This window comes from Loxodonta africana, chromosome 13 (genome assembly GCF_030014295.1).
Source record: "Loxodonta africana isolate mLoxAfr1 chromosome 13, mLoxAfr1.hap2, whole genome shotgun sequence".
Lineage (NCBI taxonomy): Eukaryota > Metazoa > Chordata > Mammalia > Proboscidea > Elephantidae > Loxodonta > Loxodonta africana.
In genome coordinates this window covers 55588812-55610499 of record NC_087354.1, presented here as the reverse complement: position 1 = coordinate 55610499, position 21688 = coordinate 55588812, and the positions used below count along the sequence as shown (strand labels likewise).

At 45.1% G+C, this 21688-nt stretch overlaps 1 protein-coding gene across 1 annotated transcript in view; it reads right to left on the bottom strand.

The window, feature by feature from the left end:
• Positions 1-6999: 6999 nt before the first annotated feature.
• Positions 7000-21688, bottom strand: part of ANXA2 (annexin A2) — a 48817-nt gene continuing 34128 nt past the window's right edge. The window contains exons 5-13 of the mRNA XM_010598019.3: positions 20585-20698; positions 17109-17199; positions 15926-16005; positions 14106-14165; positions 11223-11316; positions 10584-10679; positions 10063-10121; positions 8357-8479; positions 7000-7330 (exon numbers count right to left, since the gene is read on the bottom strand). Coding sequence (XP_010596321.1) covers positions 7271-7330; positions 8357-8479; positions 10063-10121; positions 10584-10679; positions 11223-11316; positions 14106-14165; positions 15926-16005; positions 17109-17199; positions 20585-20698 — 777 coding nt within the window. The 3' untranslated portion in view covers positions 7000-7270. The remainder of the gene's footprint in view (positions 7331-8356; positions 8480-10062; positions 10122-10583; positions 10680-11222; positions 11317-14105; positions 14166-15925; positions 16006-17108; positions 17200-20584; positions 20699-21688) is intronic.

Here is a 21688-nt window from a genome sequence, read left to right as displayed (position 1 = left end):
CAGGGACCCCATTCCAAACTCCCCATCCCACATTGAGGTGTGAGTGCCAGCATTGCTCCCTCTTCCTTTGTTCATCTGTGCTCTGAAATCATTTCCTGTTATTTCTTTGTTTTCCCAGCAGATTGGAATATGACATTCAGAGTATATCCTTCTTTGCTTTCCCTCTCACTACTAGGAATCTGTTTTCTCACAGGTCTATAAGATTTAGCGATATTAGGCTCTTCAGAGCTAAGGTGTGGGGCTCTCGGGTATCTGGAACACTTGCTCTGACTTACCTGGGGATATTGCGGATCATAAAATGTCAAAAAGAAGATGTCAGAAGGCAAGCATAAAAAGATTTCCCTCCTACCCTTCATTGTGGACTATGGGTTGTCCTGGTGACTGGTGAAGAAGAGGTGGTTCAGAATTGGATCGAGATTGGAGAGTAGATCTGAACATGGGCAGGGGCTTGCTCACCACTCCCAGGCACTAAGGTTTTCCCAGAGGTAGCCAACGCTACTGTGGTCACTGTTCATCTCCTACAAACACCAGACATCCCATCAGAGATAGGGGCCCTTCAGGAGCTGCATGGGGGCTGGGCGCGGTTCCCCGCCACCCCCCAGTCACTAGAAATCCAGCTGTCCCAGGGATAGGCAACTGGCTTCTTCCTTTCACCCTCAGAGCCCTCCCCCTTTGAGACCATCCAGGCTGACATCTTCTTGAAATAGACTTTGAAAAACCAGAAGCCACTTAACTCTTCCTTGGGGAAAGGGAAGTCGAACTTCTCTGCTCAAAGCCCAGGCCACGTCTTAAGGAGGGGCAGGAAAACCTACCTCTCATTCTCGCCTGATGAGATTATGGTCAAGGAACTGAGTGCTAATTCTTAAGCAGGCTGTTGTTGTTGTGTGCTATCAAGTCAATTCTGACTCAGCAAGGCCAAGTGACACATAGAACTGCCCTATAGGGTTTTCTAAGCTGTAATTTTTACAGGAACGGGTCACCAGGTCTTTTTTCCCACAGGGCACCTGGGTAGGTTTGAACTGCCAACCTTTCAGTTAGCAGCCGAGTGTTTAACGGTTGCGCCACGAGGATCCTTTAAAATTGGTTATCCTGTCAAATATATTAACAGTGATTAGCTCCAGTTGGGCTTCCAGATGATTTAAATTTTCTTTATATTTTTCTTATTATCCAACTTTCTACAATGATTATGTATTCTTTTTGTAAGTCAGAAAAAATACCCCCCAAAAAAGTCCTGGTGGAGTCATCACCTTCCCTGAAAACTCCCAGGCCTTTCAGTGGGGGCAGAATCCTCTCCTCTCCTCAGTCACAGCCCGATCATTGTTACCTCCTTCTTCTCCCTCGTCTCTGTATCCACCATGCCTCCCTCAGTGACCAACACATAGTGGGACTTGAACATACGGTTATTGAGAACAGTAATAAATTAGGGAATGAATAAGTGAGTGGCTGAGGCCCAGTATTACTAACCTTTCAAACTCTAAACTTTAAGAAACCTTCTAGTCATACCTATGATCCCCTATCTCTGAGGACAGAAGTGACCTGTTGAGACCAAGATGTTCTCCAAAACTCAAGAATCTACAGAAAATTCGTAATCTGGCAACTCCACTGGTATATAAACCTAAAAACTTGTCTCGAACATTTCTCTACTCCAGATCCAAACTCTTTGGTATTTATTGAATTAATGAATAACTGATCTTGAAATTTACTTGAAAGTATAATAACCACGGGCTATAACAGATCAGCTATGATGGACTAGAAACCCTGGTGGCGTAGTGGTTAAGAGCTACAGCTGCTAACTAAGAGGTTGGCAGTTCGAATCCACCAGGTGCTTCTTGGAAACTCTATAGGGCAGTTCTACTCTGTCCTGTAGGGTCGCTGTGAGTCAGACTCGATGGCAGCGGGTTCGGTTTTTTGGGATTTACTGTTTAAATGTAGCAGCCACCCCCACAGCCAGGTTCCATTTACACAGTATTTCTTTTCCAGTTCTTCTCTTATCAAAAGAAAGCTCCTGGTTCAAACACAGCTCAGCAAGATATGGGGTGGGGGGTAGGGGGTGGAGCTGCAGGGAGCATCATCCTAACTACTTAGCTCATTTCTCCACTATGATTTTAGGGGTTCGAGAAAGTCCTCTTTTACCCCAACCAATCTCCATTTTAAGGAGAACTGGTGGCACAGTGATTAAAGTGCTCAGCTGTTAACCGAAAGGTCTTTGGTTCAAACCCACAAGCTGCTCCACAGGAGAGAGATGTGGCAGGCTGTTTCGGTAAAGATTTACAGACTTGGAACCCCTCTGGGGCAGTTCTACCCTGTCCTGTAGGGTCGCTGAGTCAGAATCTACTTGAAGGAAATGGGTTTGGGATTTATTCTCCATTATGTCACTGTCGTTGCTGTTAGGTTCCGTAGAGTTGATTCCGACTCCTAGCGGCCCCATGCGACAGAGTAGAGCTGCCCCATAGGGCTCCCTAGGCTATAACCTTTACGGAGAGGGGCCCTGGTGGTGCAGTGGTTAAAGTACTCCACTGCTAACCAAAAGGTTGGCGATTCAAACTCACTAGCTGCTCCACGGGAGAAAGGTGCAGCAGTCTGCTTCCGTAAAGATCCAAGCCTTGGAAACCCTATGGGGCAGTTCTGCTCTGTCCTACAGGGTTGCTAGGAGCCAGAAGTCAACTCTACGGCGATGGGTTGTTTTTTCTTTTTTTAACCTTTATGGTAGCAGATTGCCATGTCTTTCTCCCCTGGAGTTGTACCACCAAGGTTCTTTATTTTGTCACTAACTCCTCTCATTCCTGTAATAGGAGAACAAAGCTTTTGTTCTGGAATAGGTCGATGGAGTAAACTCCACTCTGGGAAAAGGACGTGGGCTAACAGCTGTACCAAGGCATCAACAGCGTCCTGTGGATCCTGATGGGCTAACAGCTGTACCAAGGCATCAACAGCATCTTGTGGATCCTGATGGGCTAACAGCTGTACTAAGATCTCAACAGTGCCCTGGGGGGTCCCAATGAGCTAACAGCTGTACCAAGGTCTCAACAGTGCCCTGGGGATCCCAATGAGCTAATAGCTGTACTAAGTAAGGTCTCAACAGTGCCCTGGGGATCCCAATGAGCTAAACAGCTGTTCTAAGGTATGAACAGCATCCTGGGGATCCTGATGGACTAACAGCTGTACTAAGGTCTCAACAGCATCCTGGGCATCCTGATGGGCTAACAGCTGTACTGAGGTTTCAGCAGATCCTGAAAGGGGGTGGGGAGGGCGAGAGGCCTGCAGAGACTGGGAGGGGAAGTTGGGAGAACTCTAGTCCATTTTTAACAACTCCCCAATTTTGCCCTGAGCTTGCCTAGTTTGTAGACAGGCAACCCATTTAAAGCCAGAATTATTGGGTTGGGATTTCTGGAAGGCCTAAAGAAAGTGGCTTCTGGCTCACTCTCCCTCTCACTGTACTGTGGAGAACCAGGCTGAGGCTGAGCAGGCTGATTAGGGACGGGTAGCTGGGAACGGCACCAATGCGAAAGGGGGAAAGAAAGTGTGCTTTTCTGGCTTAGGAAACCTACATAGGGATGCCACCATTTCTCTGCAGAAATGCTGGCTTCAGTGGACAAAATCCAGCCACAATCAAGCTAATTGAATGCACAAATGTAATATTTTTCCAGGGCACCTCCAATTTAATGCTTGATGAAATCGTGTCTTTCCCATATATTTACAAAAGCTTTTCTTCATCCAGAAATGTCTGTTAAAATTGCTTATAGACGCTGAGATAGCAAATTACTCTTCTAATGTAACGAGATAAGTCATCTCTAGAAACTTTGCTTGCTCAAATGTACTCGCATAAGAGAAATCAGGCTACAGACTCTTCAATAAACAGAATGAACAAGTTGAACTTGATGGCTGTAGCATGTTCTACCTCAGTGCTAAGGGATGCTAAAAATCACTCCCTCTCTCTCTCTCTCACGGCGGAGTTTCCATTTTGGTAGTTGATGGGAAAAGCAGGTCAAAAAAAAACTGATGTGGATAAGAAGCCAAAACCGTTTGTCAAAACATAGGGAGAGGCTTGGAGATTGGAGTCATTTAAAGACTAAAAATCGATTTAAAAGATTTCTGTCTTCAATTCGTTTTTCTTGCTAAATGTGGCCGCTTCCTCAGTCTGGTTTTCCCTGCTTTAGTGGTCTTTACTGATAACTTACACCACAGGAACATCACATACAGGGGAAGATTCACATAGAGTCATTTGAGTGTAGACCAGTAAGATGGGCCCCGATATCAAGAGTCCACAGAAAAGATGAGATCTTGAGAGGGTCATCTATTTGATTCCCAGTGAGACTAGTCTTCCAGCTTTTTAATTTGGAAATAAACCCTGTAGCAAAAGGTCTAATAAGCAAAGGGCCTGATCAGCCCTTTCACACACGCCTAGGCAGGGGCGCCATGGAGGGCTGCCATGTATGGCTGCTCAGGTTGTACACGGCATGACTTCAGGGAAGATGCCATTTACGGACTACAGTGTGAAGCTGCTGACTGGAGTTGTGCAACATGACAGCTCTGCCCAGCCCCACCGCCCAAGTCAGGAAAAAAAAAATCATATTCTTATTGGCAGCATTATAGTGCAATATGTTTCCATGGTTATACCACACGCACGGTTGTTCATTTCTCGGAGAAGAAAATAAGTTCTCATTCTGACATGAGCTCACAAAAGCTTAAAGCCTCCTTGATAGCCTTTTCCTTCTCTTTGCAAAGTAATTTGGGGGGAATATACAAGCCTCCAGGTGGCTCTCTTCGAGAAATGTTTTGGGCAATGTGATGAGGAGGAAAGGTTGGAGCCTAGAAGAAAAGGCCATATTCCAGGTGCCCTTTCTGTCAACTTTGGAAAACACTAAGAAACCACTGCCCCACCATTCAGGGGGAGACAGCGAAGAGCTGTGGAATGGCTCTCCAGGAGTCTTTCCCTCCAGCGGGTCCAGCCCAGGTGGGCCAATGGCCAGGCTGTCCTGGAGCTTGGACGGTGGGGCTGGGTGCAGAAGCCCTACACACCCTTGCTGTACTGCCTTCCTTCTCTATCGCCTTTCCCTCTGCAGCCTGAATGGCACTTTACAGACAGGGAGACACAAAGCCTAAATGCTTCCTGGCCGCCTCTGCCCAGCTCCAGCAACTCTGAGTCCAACACGATAACTTGGGATTAAACAGGAAGGTCTTGTTTCTTATGCAGTTGCTTGAACTCTGCCCCAAACACACAGAAAAGTATATTTTGGGATTTGGGGCATCAGTTGTAATATGCAGTGTATGACACATTTGCTAAAACAACCTATTTTTGTATAACCTGATTTTTAAAGAATGCTTCATTGGTCATACCGGCACTTTATGGGCTACTAGCGATTCGAGGAGGAGCCCTGGTGGTGCAGTAGTTAACTGCTTAGCTGCTAACCAAAAGGTTAACATTTCGAACCCAACAGCTCCTCCACGGGAGGAAGATGTGGCAGTCTGCCTGAATCCAACTCATAGCGACCCTGTAGGACAGAGTAGTACTGCCCCATAGAGTTTTCAAGGCCGTAATCTTTATAGAAGCAGACTGCCACTTCTTTCTTCCATAGAGCAGCTGGATTCGAACCGCCAACCTTTTCATTAGCAGCCAAGAACTTAACCATTACACCATCAGGGCTCCTTATAAACATATATAGATATATAAATACACATGCTGTTAGGTGCCATCAAGATGGCTTTGACTCACAGCGACCCCATGGAGAACAGAATGAAACATTGCACGATCCTGCGCCCGCCATTCTCACAATCTTTGTATCCTAGAGCCCATGTTGCAGCCACTGTGTCAGTCAATCTCACTGAGGGTCTTCCTCCTTTTTGCTGATCTTCTACTTCACACATATTCACTTACCATGCAGAGTCTATCAACTATCCGTGAAAGGATGTTCCAGATGCCACTTGCTGGTAGGGACAGACACTGGTGTTTGAGGAGTGGGAGACATAATTTTCACTGTATATGTGTACCAGTTTCATGAATTACCTATTATTCATTATCAGAACCTGAAGAGTCTGCTTGGAGAGCTTTCTCTCAACTGTGAAACTTCACCTTAGATTTTAGGGGCAGCTCAAACGTTCTCTTCTGTGGCATCTTCCTCGTTCCTCCCAGCCAAAAGCAATCACTTTCTTCTCTGTGCTCCTAATCCACTTTTTTAGACCTCAATTATGAGAATGCTATAGCCTGACTCACTGACAGGTGAATTCTGAAGGCTTATAGAAATACTTGCAATATTTGCTAAACAGTATCTAACATTGGCGTCCCCACTCTTCCCAGTTTGAGGCCACGACTGAAGCTGGCTTTCACCTAACTTACCTGTAGAAAGATGAGTAGGTAAGGGGTCATTCTGGGATTTTTATACCCACAGGTACTATTACCTCCTGGGCATGTTGTTGTTGTTAGGTGCCGACAAGTTGGTTCCAACTCATAGCAACCCTATGTGCAACAGAACAAAACACTGCCCAGTCCTGCGCCATCCTCTCGATCATTGTTATGCTTGAGCCCATTGTTCCAGCCACTGTGTCAGTCCATCTTGTTGAGGGTCTTCCTCTTTTCCACTGACCCTCTACTTTACTACGCATGATGTCCTTCTCCAGGGACTGACCTCTCCTGATAACACGTTCAAAGTATGTGACGCAAAGTCTCACCATCCTTCTAAGGAGCATTCTGGCTGTACTTCTTCCCAGAGAGATTTGTTCATAGAACTTTCTGTGATGAGGGAAATGCTCTCTACTTACTCCGTCCAATGCACTGGCTGCTAACCCCATGTGGATACTCAGTACTTGAAATGTGGACAATATCACTGAGGAACTGAATTTTTAATTTTATTTAAACAGCCCCATCTGGATAGTGGTTATTGTATTGGACAGCTTTGTTCTAGAGCTTTCTTTCTCTAGGGACAGAATGACCCACAAACCATACAATCCCTAAGCAGGTTAAATTTTCAAGCAATTAAATTGTAACCAAGATGAACAACCTAGTTGTTTCTAACATAAAAATTCAGTTTATTTATCTGTTTATGACACAGTACACAAAGGCAAGTGTTTCACATCATGGAAGTCACTCCCAACTTCTTGGAATGTTCATGTCTTTGGCTAAAAGGAAAGGCTAGCCAGGAAAGCCAGGCAACACTGAGGCCACTAAAATGGGGGGCGGGGGAGGCAGGGGCTGTTAGTTGCAAGCTGATTTTCTAGAACTGTTAGCTGGAAGCATAGGGAGCACCACTGCTGGGCACTCATGCCGTCCCGGGCTTCAGTCGTCTCCGCCACACAGGTACAGCAGCGCTTTCTGGTAGTCGCCCTTGGTGTCTTGCTACAAATGGCCAAGGAGAAAAAAAGAAAGGAGCTATCAGAAAAAGACTTAAACTCTGCAGTTACACACAAACTGGCCCAGCCTAGAGCAGAGCCACCCCCCCCCCACCCTAGAACAAAGCAATTCTGCAGGGTTCCTGGAGACTTACAGGCAGCCTAGGCCACACCCAAACCATCCTCACCAACCTCTGGGAGCCTGGTCAAAGGAGGTGCCTTGGGGGGGACTTTCAATCTCGTTATTACTGCAAGGGTGGGTAAGTGTCTAGTACAATAGAATTGACCTTACTCAGGCAGCCATGTCCTGCCAATGCCATCACTTTCCCCCTCTCCCTCACCCTTCCAGACAGGACAGGGCTCTTCACTGCCCACTGCGCTGTTACCAAGTGGATCTTTAAGGCCACATGGAAATAAGCGGGTGAGGAAACAATTTGTAAGAGTCTAAGGAGTCTCTAAACAAATGCCTTAATACACCTGGGTACACCAAAACACCTCTAAAGTCTTGGTAACCACTGACATGCCTTTGGAAATTTCAGAGTCTTTTATAAAGGGAAATTGCAAAGCTCATCTGAACCATACCCAGAGGCACAGAACTAGAACGCAACCCCTCTTCATACACGAACATTGCATCCATCCAAAATGGAGGAGGAGATGCGATTTCTGAGACTGAGTAACTGCAAGTTGCCAGGCCTATCACAGATGGTGTTTTAAGACATGGGGATAATAAAATGTAAAGTTTAATTGATCTTTAAAGTCTCCTCCGGATGTCGGCGAAGTTACGGGATTGTCGTCATAAATACCACTCGTCCTTGTAGGAAAACAGAAGTGGGAAATAGAAAATACTCACCTGATTCTATATAGATTCCAGGACAAATCATAAAGGGTGTTTTCAAAATAAATCCCTGATGTTCAATCACTAGCATCCCTTTCTCAGACAATTAGGAAACAGGAAATCAACATGCCATTATTGTCCTCACAGGCCACTTTCCCAGGGACCCTGGGGCCAGGCCGACAGGACCTCAGGACATACCTGGATATAGTAGTACAGGGACTTGCCGTACTTTCTCTTGAATTCAGACCTAATTTTCAACATGTCCACTTCACTGCGGGAGACCATGATCCTAATTAGGACTTTATCGCGAGTTCCCTTGCCCTGAAAGTCAAGTTGATGTTTCCAAGTTACGATCCAATGAAAATATTACCATAGTAAAGGAACCTCACTGGTGTTTTCTTGCATATGGAGCTGATCTAGGATCTTGTGCTGCCCTCTAAGAGGTTGTAAAGATAACACTGAAACTATTTCCCTAAGAAAATTGGGCACATTGGAATCCGAAAGACTCAAGATTAAATGTGCACAGCCTCCACTTTGGGCATTCCGTAAACATACGGTGAGCACCTGCTACAGCAAGGCTCAGCTCCAGGATGCACACGTAACAAAAGAGTCCTGATTCTCCGGGGCTTAGGGAGGACATACGCCAACACGTTTTTTTATTGTGACTCTAAGCCCTTTTGAATGGTATGAGCAGTAAGGATCACTGAATTTACTTCCACAGCCTCAGACTGGAGGTCCTAAGGAAGGGGTCGCATTTGACTTGGAGCCTGAGGAAAGATGGGAGAGAGGCAGGTGAAGGAGGCAAGATGACCCAGGAAGTGGCAAAGGCATGGAAGCAAGAGAGCTGAGGTCTGTTTGAGGTGTGGAAAATGGGATGGATTTGGCTCATTCCAAGGGGATAAGAAAGTTCAACTGGGAAGTTGGCCGAATGGACTCAAAAAGAAAGGAGGGGAAGAGTATGCTGTCTCATTAGGGGGAGAACAATTAGGAGTATATAGCAAGGTGTTTATAAATTTTTGTATGAGAGTCTGACTTGATTTGTAAACTTTCACTTAAAGCACAAATTAAAAAAAAAAAAAGTTCAACTGGGAACAAACTGTGGAGGGCTTTGAATAGTGGGCCAAGAAATTTAGACCTGGGGAGGTAGAGTTCTAGAATCGGCTTTGGAGTCAGACAGACCCAGGTTCAAGCCTGGCTACAGAACCTCAAACAAGCTGAGGCCTTCTGAGCTCTGGTCTCTTCACCTATAAAGAAGAGAATAATACTGGCCTCATAGGTTTTTTGTCCTGATTTAATGGGACCCCTTTAATAAAGTAAGTAGCACAATGTCTATGCATGTTGCTGTTGTATGCCACTGAGTTGATTTCAACACATAGTAACCCCATGTGACAGAGTAGAACTGCCCCACAGGTTTTTCTTGGCTATAATCTTTATGGAAGCAGGTCTTTCTCCCTCGAACCACTGGTGGGTTCGAACCGCCAACCTTTCCATTAGCAGCTGAGTGCTTAACCATTACACCAACAAGGTTCCTTCGTCTATTGCACAGTGGTTGCTTAATAATCTCTCCCTTCCTTGCTTGTCTTTACTCATAGGAGGGAATCTCTGGAAAGGCTTGTAACAGGAATCTGATACAATTACTACCTATCATTTTCTCTCTTCCATGGCACTTTGTTTTCTACATATACACAAACACGTGTTCAAGTGGTTGTGCAGGACATGACGGATTTGTGGTTTTCTCAACTGTCAACCAGAACTGACCAGTGGGCTCCTGCATCTAGACATGGGGGAACCTTCCTCAACCTACTAGTCAGTACTTTCCAAAGCTTCACAGGAGACTTGGGTTGGATCACAAATGAAGGCAAGCCTGGTGTGGGAACACTGGCCTCTTAGCCACCCACCCTTACCTTCATGGAGTCATATAGTCGATCAGCAAAGTACAGGGGCTTGTTCTGGATACACTGGACTGTGGAAAGAAGGAAAGCAGTAAGGGGGACAGCCACTCCTCTCTTCTCCACCAGTGGGAGGTGACTCCCTGACTTCATGGCACAAACCAGAAATGACCTGATGTGACAGAAACGGCTGCAAAACGAAAAAGCCTACTCTGAAATAGTGAGCTCCACCACGGTTGTAAACCAGGGGACTCCTGAGGGTTACAGAAACCCCAATGGCAATGTGAGCTTCACCAACAAGGCCCTTTCTTCTCTTCTCTTATTCCACCCTGGCAACTCTCCATTCTTTCGATTTAAGCCCTTCTGCAGCTTCATATCATCAAATGTATATAGTTATGCTTGCAAAACTAACCAAATTATGTATGGGTGCCACAGCTCCCAAGCACACTTGTGTTAACAGGGTGGCCCTTCATTTCTTCGGTTTCGGCACTGTTTACCGAAAACTGATGTCCACTAGGAATGTGTGGGTTGCTTACCCAGGTTCAGGAAAGCATTTTCCAGGTCTCCTTTGACTTCCTTCTTGATGCTCTCCAACATGTCATAGGGGCTGTAGCTCTTGTACCTTTCAAATACTAAGGAAAACCAACACATAATTAGAATAACCAAGTCACTAGTCAGAGCTGCCAGTGGTCTCCCACACAGTTATATGCCATGATAAAAAACAAGGACAATGATGGCATCTTAGAAAGTTAAGGGTCACCATGGTGGACCAGGGCCAACATTCCACCAGTCACCCTGGAACAGACATACCAACACCTGTTCTAACAGGCCATGCACCTGTCCTAAATGGCATGGCCCAGGCTCCATATTCTGTCTCCCCTGAGTGGACCCCCTTCTATCTGGAAGCAAGAGAAATAGAAAACAGCACCCAGGAAAGTTACAACGTTAACAAAGATGGTAAGATTAAACAGTCCTCAAACAAGAAGGGGCAGCAAGCTAAAGCTCACACCGAACATGAAAGACCCAAAATAGGGGAGGAATGTGCATGGACTAGGTGAGCCTGTGGGAGTGTATAGGGGAACGTGAACCACGTTCTGAAGACCCTCGCCCTGCCTGGCCACCTGGAGCACCGTGCATTTGGCTCATACTCTAAACCTCCTCAGCACAGCACCCACCTTTCTGGAGATGGCACACGCTCCGCTCAGTCATGATGCTAATCCACTTGGGAACATCAGTGCCCTTCCTCTTCACTCCGGCATCATAGAGATCCTACGAGCAGAACCAACCAGGAAAGTTAACCACAGGATCCAGAGCAAGGTCATAAAGTCATTTCATGTTAAAAAACCAAACACTATGTATTCATTCAAAATGCCAAATAAAAACAAATGATTGCACTGCAGACATGGGCAAAAATGTACCATTTAGGTCAAAAAGTCTTAATCACAAGCAATGTTCCTTAGGCACAGACAGATACACTATGAGACAGCAGATTCTTCATGGTGAGTATTGTTCAAGTCTCCTTCCTTGGACAGGAAAGGACCAAGGGCTTCTACTCACATAAAGAAGGACAAGCAAATGTTCATTAGCACATGTGGCCCTCCTGCCTTTTGGCACTTTTAGTAGCAGATAAGCTAGGGGTCATCTGCAGAAGATAGATGCGGGTCAGATACCAACACTCAAGCTTGGTAGCGACTTGGGAAATCATGGAGCTAGAAAAAGAACTGGTCTAATGTCAGCTTCAATTTCTGAAAAATGTAGGGGCTATAAGTAAGACTAAGGAGCCCTGGTGGCTCAGTGCTTAAGCACTTGGCTGCTGACCAACAGGTTGGCAGTTTGAACCCACCAGCTGCTCTGTGGAAGAAAGATGTGGCAGTCTGCTTTCATAAAGATTTACAGCTTTGGAAACCCTATGGGCCAGTTCTACTTTGTCCCATAGGGTCGCTATGAGTCAGGATAAATTTGACAGCAGCAGGCTTAGTTTTGTTTTTTTTTTTTGGTATAAGTAAGACTAAGAATGACAAGGAGGAAGGGAAGGAGAAAGGCTCATTCGTGGGTAGATAAGCATTCAGTGGCCTCCTCTATCTGGATGCTGCAAAACCCAACTTCTATTACTTCATACAAAACCCTTCTCCAGGTAAGACAGTACACAATACTGGGGAAGCCAGCACAACTTGTACAAGGCAAGGTCATGGAAGCTCCACAGACACATCCAGGCTCCCTGAGGGATGGAATTACTGGGCTGGAGGCTGTGGAGACCATGGTCTCGAGGAACATCTAGCTCAATTGGCATAACATTTAGTTTATAAAGAAACTGTTCTACATTCTACTTTAGTGAGTAGCATCTGAGGTCTTAAAAATCTGCGAGTGGCTATCTAGGATACTCCACTGGTCTCACCCCTTCAGGAGCAAGAAATAATGAAGAAAACTAAACATACAAGGGAAAGATTGGTCCATAGAACTAACGGACCACAACTACCACAGCCTCCACCAGACTGAGTCCAGTACAATGAGGGGGTGCCCGGCTACCACCACTGACTGCTCTGTCAAGAATCACAACAGAGGGCCCTGGACAGAGCTGGAGAAAAATGTAGAACAAAATTCTAACTCAAAAAGAAAGACCAGACTTCCTGGCCTGACAGAGACTGGAAAACTCTGAAAGTATGGTCCCCGGGCTCCCTTTCAGCTCAGTAATGAGGTCACTCCTCAAGTTCACCCTTCAGCCAAAGATTGGACAGACCCATAAAACAAAACGGGACTAAGGGGCATATCAGCCCAGGGGCAAGGACTAGAAGCCAGGAGGGGACAGGAAAGCTGGCAATAGGGAACCCGAGGTTGAAAATGGAGAGTGTTGACATGTCATGGGGTTGTTAACCAATGTCACAAAACAATACGTGTACTAACTGTTCTGTAAAGCTTCATCGAAAGTACAATAAAATAAATCAATAAAACCCTTCTCCACCTCCTGCTGAAAGTGCTATGTGAAATAGGTTGAATTTTAAAATGAAAATGAATTTAAATTAATTTTGTCTTGAAACTCCTATGAAATGTTTTGAGAAAACTGTTGACCTTCTGGGGAAGGAACACAGCTCACAGGAATCTGAATCAACTTAACAAAAAGTTCTCAGTGGTTCCAGAACTAGAACCTGCAAAAGTTCTACTCAGACAGAAAAGAAGGAAGGCTCCCACTCCCCGCCACAGTGGAGCAATAAGCCTTCCCGTGCCTGGCTCTGCCTTCACCATCTTCTGCTTCCCCATGTTGCTTACCCTTTGAGCATGCATTTGAAGCAAATGCATACCAGTGTGCACGGCTCAATCACATCCTGAAGAAAGAGGTACTTCTCATATAAGCAAAGCCCGAATGAGCTTATAGGAGTCAGGCATTGATCCGGTAATCCACACCAGCATCATAAAGGAAGTGCCTTGTAATAAGTATTGCTCCCAGAAAGTGAAAATGAAACTCAACATTCTCAGCCTGTGGTGTGCTGAAAATATGCCCACACACGCTTTGACATTCCTCCTCTCTGAAGGTGAAGCCTACTTCTTCTCCCATTGACAGTGGGTAGACTTAGTTACTCATTTCTGTCTCACAAATAGAATACTGTGGAAGTGATAGTGTGTGTCTAAGCTTAGTTCACAAAAGGCACTGTGACCTCCTCTGTGCTTTCTCTCTTGGATTACTCACTCTAGAGAAGGCCAGCTGCCATGCTGTCAGGAAGCTCAGCCACCCCAGGAAAAAGCCCACATGGAGAGGAACTAAGGTCTCCTACCAACAGTCATGTGGGTGAACCATCTCGGGGGTGGGTCCTCCTGACCCAGTCAAGCCTTGAGTGACTGCAGCCTGACCAACATTTTGTCTGTAACCTCACAGGAGAGGACCCTAAACCAAAACCCCCAGCTCCTAAATTCCTGACCCACAGAAACTGAAAGACAAGCAATGTTTATTGTTTTAAGCACCTAAGCTTGGTGCTAATGTGTTACCCAGTAGGAGATAGGTGCACCCAGATTATCCAGAGACCTACTAGAAAACAGAACCTCAAACCAGGAAGCTTGGCACTTACCCGGGCATCTTGGTCAATTAGTTCATAATCAATGACAGAGCCATCCTCTGCTCTTCTACCCTGCAGGGAAAACAAAACAAAACAAATTTTAAATGTCAAATGTATTTCTTTTTATAGTTCAAATAGGAAATGTAAGCCATTATTTAATTTACTGAAGAAATACCACTTAACTTTTTTCTTTACTTTGAAGCTTAGGCAAGACCAAGGAATGGAAACATAGTTGAGGGGTTAAGCCTTAGTATCATCAACCCCTCACTGATCCAGTCCTGAACTAAGCACCTGACAGAGTCCACCCTACTCCAAATAAAGGCTAATGATCTTTGGTTCCTTCCCTCAGAGTGATGACAATCCAGATGGAGAAATAATCGTGAACAAATGGTAAGACGATATAATAATCTAAAGAGCTAAGAAGACAGAAAATGCAAGAGAGGGGAGAAATCCGTCAGACAGCGTAGTCAGCAAAGTCTTTGTGACCCATGGGATAAGGCTTTAGCTGAACCTTGAGAGATGAATCAAATGAGGAGGGGAGAGAGAGGGACCGCACAGGCAGAGACAGAGACAGAGACGCTCGCAGGGGAGGTGCCACCCAGCGGGAACAGAAGGCAGGCAGTGCAGAATCCTAGGGAAGACGATTAAGTTAGGGAGGAGGATCAGGATACAGAGGGCCTTTACAGACAACTGACAGTTTGGATTTGATGCAGCAGAAAGAGGTTTTGATCCGAAACCAAACCCAAACCCAGTGCCGTCGAGTCGATTCCGACTCATAGCAACCCTATAGGACAGAGTAGAACTGCCGCATGGAGTTTCCAAGGAGTGCCTGGCGGATTCCAACTGCTGACCCTTTGGTTAGCAGCCATAGCACTTAACCACCATGCCACCAGGGTTTCCAGGTTTTGATTAGGGGAGTGAAATGGTAAAAGTGGATTTTCGGGAGATTTTTTTTTTTTTTTTGGAGGGCGATCCACAGGGTGGGGGGCAGGTGAAGAGATGAGAGCCAGGGAGAACGGCATAGGAGTGTTACAGCAATGGAGATGTGGGGGGCCACCCAACAATCCTTCATCATTAGAGTTTCTGGAGAAATTTTCTCTTCCCTCCTCCGGCACATGAGGAACCCTAGTGGCACAATGGGCTAAGTGCTTGGCTGCTATCTGAAAGGTTGGTGGTTCGGACCCGCCCAGCCGATCTGTGGGAGGAAGACGTGAAACTCTGCTCCCATAAAGATTATAGCTGAGAAAACCCAATAGGGCAGTTCTGTCTCATGAGGTCACCGTAAGTAGAAATTGACACACTGGCGCCTAACAACAATAACCTGGAATGTAGGCATTAAACTGCACACTGGCCAGAACTCAGGCTCAGAGGGGACACGTTTCATCCATGCTGTGTTAACACGAGCGCACAGCTCCACAACGAGCCCTGCCTCCAGGCAAAGGGTGGCAGGGACACATCCCCTCACAGGAGGTGAGAGCAGGGGAGACAACCAACAGAGTCACTTCCCACCGGTCCTGTCCTGCGTGACCACAGATAGAGGCAAAGTGACCTTCCCTAAGCCATGCGGTGAGGGGTACCACCCAAATCCAGGCCGGGGCTTGAGAGCTGCCTATTCCTTTCCTGGCCCCCAAAGTCCATTTGTCTGTATGGTTTCACAGGATAAGAAATCCTATTATATAAAAATGACAACTCTGCATTGACAGTGCAAACCCACTGCCGGAAACGCAGCTGGATTTCTGACGCAGGCGCAGAGGATTTGGTTAATTTCGCTCCCCAATATAAAAGGAGGTGCGTGACTTATCTTGAGACCAAGCAAGGGCAAAGAAACCAACCTTTGCGAGGGCAACCATCAGCTTGCGGAAGTCACCGGATGTGTCAGATACAATGTCCTTCTCCAGGTCAGTCTTGTACACTTGGAAAACAACACATCAGGTTGTATGCCGCCTGCCTGTCTGCCGACCACCCACCCACCCAGTGAACGCTCCTCCACCAAGACAGGGAAGGCTGTGTCAGCACGGGGGTCCCCACGCTCCTGAACCACCAAGCTGAGGGTAGGTTCTCTAGAACCATGTCTACCCTCAGGAAACCAGAGTCAATGTCACTACCAGTGACAAGGGACAGGCAGGGCTGGATCAAATCAAGGATCCTCAGGCTCACCTTTGATCAATGGCTTCTTTTGTAGCCAAATCACGGGTCGCTAACCTTTTTGACTACAAAAACTCATTGTGAACAGAAAAAAATCTGGAGGGCTCTGCACACACATGCAGGTGCATAAAATTGCGCCTTTATTTTGTGCTGATTGAGACCATTCACAACGGCCAAAAGCTAGGAAGAATTAAATAGTACTTTCGAATGAATTTGTATTTTATTATTCAAAATAGCATCAACATCAAAACATAGTAACATACTGATGTAGGCCATATTATTTATTCTTCCCATAGCCCCTACGCTGCTTGGAGCACACAAGTCTCCACAATTCTCAATTTTCTGCAGTCCAGGGCTGGGGACCTCTTAAGCAGAAACTGAATAACAGTCAAGACATGAAATCTATTTTCTACTCTTCCCTAACAAATCTTTTTTTTTTTTTAATAAATTTTGTTTTCTCTCCTTTGCCTCCTGTCTGCCCTTTTGAAGAAGCTCTGGTGGAACGTGATAGAAGCCCAGGCAGTAAGGAGGTGAAGGAGAAGGACCTGGATCGTGGAGAACGTCCACTAGACAGTCGAGATGGAGGCATTTCTGCAGCTGTGCGCTCGGCCGCTAACTGAAAGATTGGCAGCTCAAACCCAGCCCAGTGGCTCTGTGGGAGCAAAGACTTGGCAATCTGCTCCTGTGAAGATTACGGCCGAAGAAACCCTATGGGGCAGTTCTACTCTGTCACATGGGGTCGCTGCGAGTCAGAATCGACTGGACAGCACCTAACAACGCAATATAGTCTAGGCATCCTTTCCTAAGCACTAGTCCAGGCAGCCATGGTGGAGTCACAGAAATTGGGCTGAGAGAAATAGGGTTACTCACTTTCCTTGTAGACTCTGTTAATCTCCTGCAGCTCCTGGTTGGTCCTTGAGCAGATGATCTCAATGAGGGAGTCCTCATCGGTTCCCAGGCCCTGTGAAGCAGGCAGCAGGACAGTCAGCTGGGACAAGTCCTCCTCGCCATTAGCCTGCTCTCTGATCTCCATCAAGTAAATTGCAAATGTGAATAGGGTCTGTTGGCATTCCCCTTTCTACATTCCCTCTGAGAAATCTGCACTATATTCCCCAGTAGAAAGGAATGTTATTTTCTAGTCCTTAAAAAAATGCCTAGCCAGAATACAAAATGGTATAGATGGCGGTGTTTGAGCTCAAATGTTTTTTTTTTTTTTAAAAAGGGAACGGGAAGAGACAGATAGGAAATACACAAAAATGTTAAAAGTAGGTGCCTTTTGCTGATGGGTTTATATAGCGGAGGAGATTTTTCTCCTTCCGGATTTTCTATTTTTTTCCATTTTTATAATGTTCACTCATTTATTTTATCTTTATTTTAAAAGATGGCAAATATTTTCTTGATTAAACAATTCTTCTAATTTAAAACAAAGGAATATAAAAATTTTATGTTGCCATTTGCAGCCAGCCTGGTTAGATGAGAATGAGCCTTTTTACCAGGGAAAGGTATAGATAAAATTTTAGCTTCAAGTCCTTTGAAATGTAAAATTGGGTTAATGTTAAAAATTTTATTCTTGTACTTACACTTTTGCTTGATCATTATGCACTCTTCGGGCATTTTAGGGAAGCAAAAGGAAATAATGAAGTCCCAAATAAACCTAGACACTAACGCTTTATTAAGGAATAAGAACTTGATGGGTGATGTATTCAAATTTAATATATACACTTTTGAGCATACCAGATAGCATGAAAGGACTCAATGAAACATGTATTTCAAAGCTGGCTTCATGATCAAAGTCAAGATTTAATAATCAGGATTCTCTAATACTTGTCTTTCTGAATATTGAAATACTACTTTGAACTAGGTAGAATTACAACTGTTTAAAATGTAAATCAATTATAAGGTGTTAATACAATAAGAAACTTACTTATCCACATGAAAAGTGTGTCAGCTATTAATTAAACTTATTAAGAGTTTATATGCCCCTGAAAGAGTGGTTTGTGTAACATAAGCTAAGCCTCGGGTCAATGTTTATTTTGAATTTTATTCTTAATCTAATCTATGAGCCAGTGACTCTTCTTCCACAGTTTTTAATCATAATTTGTAGAGGTTCTGACAAAGCCAAAATTTCTCTCCTTGTTAGCATAAGGTGTACACAACGTTCTATACAAATGTTACAAAATGACTACCAAATGTCTTCAAATATTTTCTGGAGTTCTTCAATCTCAAGGTTGATGGAAATATAGTCTAAAAATAATTCACACATTGAAAGAAATGCTATATCCTGACATTGCAGCCGTGTAAGACAAGGTATAGCAAGCAAGGTAAGATTTGCTTCCTTCCATCAACGACATACCGCTGCCAGTATCTGAGAATTGTAAGTGGTCTTGTTTCTGTATTCAAAGGTGACCTTGGCAATTTCCAAAACTTGGCCGAAGCTTTCCTCAGTCTGTCCACAATCCTTATCACAAGGGCAACTTCTACTGAAACCTAACACAGATACTGCCACTGCTATTGCCAGGAGTCTAAACAGATTCTTTTTTAAGCGTAGTTCAGTTAATGTCACTTTGAGCTTTATGGATTTCAGAAGGGTACTCAACTGTGATAGCTAATGGAAGAACTGGCACCAGCTCAAAGAGTTAGCAGTCAAAGCCCAGCTACACAGATTACAGCAGTGACTGACAGCTCAAAAAAATCCATCTCAAGTCACTAATATCTAGTAACAGATACTCATAAAACCACATGAATCGCAACTAAACAGATTCTTGACGAAAATAAGATCAACTGATCTGAAGGGTTGATGGCCAGGAGAAACCTCAGTGAGGGCGGCTCATCTACGGCCCCAAGATTCCCAGGCTCGGTTTTCAGGGGTGTTATCTTCATCAAGCGGGGTCACATTAAGTGTTGTTGACAGTTTCTTATCTTTAATCATACCATGCTGGCATTCCCCGGGGTGGGTTAGGAACATCCAACTCACAGGCAGCTCCTACTTGGCCTTTAATGCTATGTAAATTTGCCCTCACTTTGACTTTTTTTTTTTTTTTTTAACTAAACCAACCCCTGCTCACAACAAATTCTTCATCACAATCGCCTTCATTTGCTGCAGGTGCAGCTTTTAAATCCTGCAGTAAAGTACATGTAAGGGTAAATGGGACCCTATGCACCTGTTCCGGCTTACCTACACGTTCACCTTAAAGACAGAGAAAGGAACAGGTCTCCTTCGTAGCCCGGGGACTGCCTTGGCACCTATCTAGAAACTCTGAGCAGGTCGCTCAAGAAAACCGAGCAAAGCTTGGGCTAAACTGAACCAGTGAAGGAAGAAAGAGCCTTTGCAGAGAACCTTTCGGCAGCCCGGGAAATGCCCAGCATGTGAAGCTGCCTCAAGAGTCACTCTCTGGGAAAACAGGTGACAACTGAACTGTGACATTAACTCTGGTGACAGGCTTACAGCTTGGTCTCTTCATAATTCAGGAACGGTGGCATCACAGAAAATGTACTCGGACTCAGAATAAGTAAAATCAGAAACATGGCTTCCCACTGCCACCGGAAAGGCTTTACCCAGTTAGGTCAGCAGGGGGCAGTATCAGATTAGTCAAAATGTTGCAGGCTTGGCCAGGATGCATACACTTCACTGTGACACGCTTTTATGTTTATGTATCTACATAATATTGATGTTTTAGATACGCAAAAAATTCAGGGAAGTTCCAACTTGGATTTTTTTTTTAATTTCACAGGGTTCCCTTTTTTTGTTTTGTTTTTAATTTCACCTAGGATTCTGTTCATTAAAAAATTTTGCAAAAGAAAACCATAAAAGATCATATGCACTACAATACTTTTAATAAAATAGAGGTGCCATTCATGATCTGAAACCACCCCTTTGGGGTTCTGCACTTCGGTGTTCTGATTTTGCCCAAATCTGAACCAAACAATGACAGGGAGAGGGTTAGGAGAAGAAACGTCCACAAGAGCATGGGCAGGGGTTGCAAGCTTCCTTCAATAAAAACCATGAGTCTTACTTTTGCCTGAACATCACAACGAGTCTCTTTAAAGAAGGAAGTGCAATCAAGGAAGTAGTTTTCCAAAAGCTATTCCAATCGCCCAGGTGCCGAGTGGTAGCAGCTGGTAACTGACTTCTCAGCATCAGGAAATTTCTTTACAGTTTAAAAAAAAAAAGTAATTGAAATATTTTTAGTACAAATCCCGAGACTTATATCTTCAGTTCATTTTTTAAAAAAGGAGGTTCCAAATGAGAATTCAACAAAACTGAAAATCACCTAATTACGCTCAAAAAGCTGTAATTCACTGATACTAAGGGCGGATTTGAGAGATGAAATCTCACACGTGTTTACCTTCATGGAGGCTTTCAACTCCGAAGCGTCATACTGAGCAGGTGTTTTCAACAGGCCCAAAATCACCGTCTCCAGGTGGCCGGATAAGGCTGACTTCAGCGCTGATGCAAGTTCCTGCAGAGAAACAGACACTCGTGGAAAACCGGGTCGGTGACCGTACTCCCCCGTCACGTAAATTTGGTGCATAAAACGAAAGTTCACAAGAGTCTGTTTATAAAGCGGGCTGTGGTGCTTTGACCACTCGAGGGTCTCAGGTCAAATTATCCCTCAACTGTATTCCTTTCAACAGACCCAGATGTCAGGGACCTAAAGATAAGACTTTAACAAAACCCCTTAAAACCCAAGCTGATGGTGCCTTCTCCCCCCTCATGAAAAGGAAACAGGAGTAGTCCACAGCTCTTCAGAAAGCTGGGCGTGTGAGGGTGCCTCGTTCACAACCTGCTGGAAAGTCATAACACCCGTGGATGGCAGGGTGTTTCCTGGGGCCCAGGGTCCCTGCTAAGGAGGTGGTTTGAATGAGTAGCCTCCTGGGAAGCAGAGCCCACGTGGCCTTCTGATGTCACCCTGTAAACGACGCTTGAGCAGCTGCATCAGGAATGGCTCTTGTGCGTCTCCAGAAGGAACCCATGGCTCCAGTATGGCTGGGAGTTTGCAAAACACGTAAGACTGAGGAAACGTCGTCATTTGTCCTAACTAAACTGGGTGGGGTGGGTGGTGGTGATGAAGACAGAGGAGGATTTAAGGCCCCCAATCAGCCCTCCGCTTCCCCCCTGCAGACCATTTCTCAATGTCCTACCATGAACACAAGATTGTAAGTCAGAGGTCTGAGCTGCCCCCACGTCTGTACGCAGATACCCCAATCCAATATGGCTTTTAAAGATGCTTCCTTGGGGATTAAACTTCCTAAAAGACACAGGCAACCCACAGCACTGGGTGACGACTGGAGTTTCCCGTTACAATCATTTTCTTCTTTCTTCTTAATTTTTCCCACCTCTTCTCTCCCTTACTTTTTCTCTCCTGCTTCCCAATAGCATCCCATGGTATCTACAATGTTTAGCCCCTTGAGGTACTTGCAGGCTATAAGAGGTGATTTGCAACTTGCCT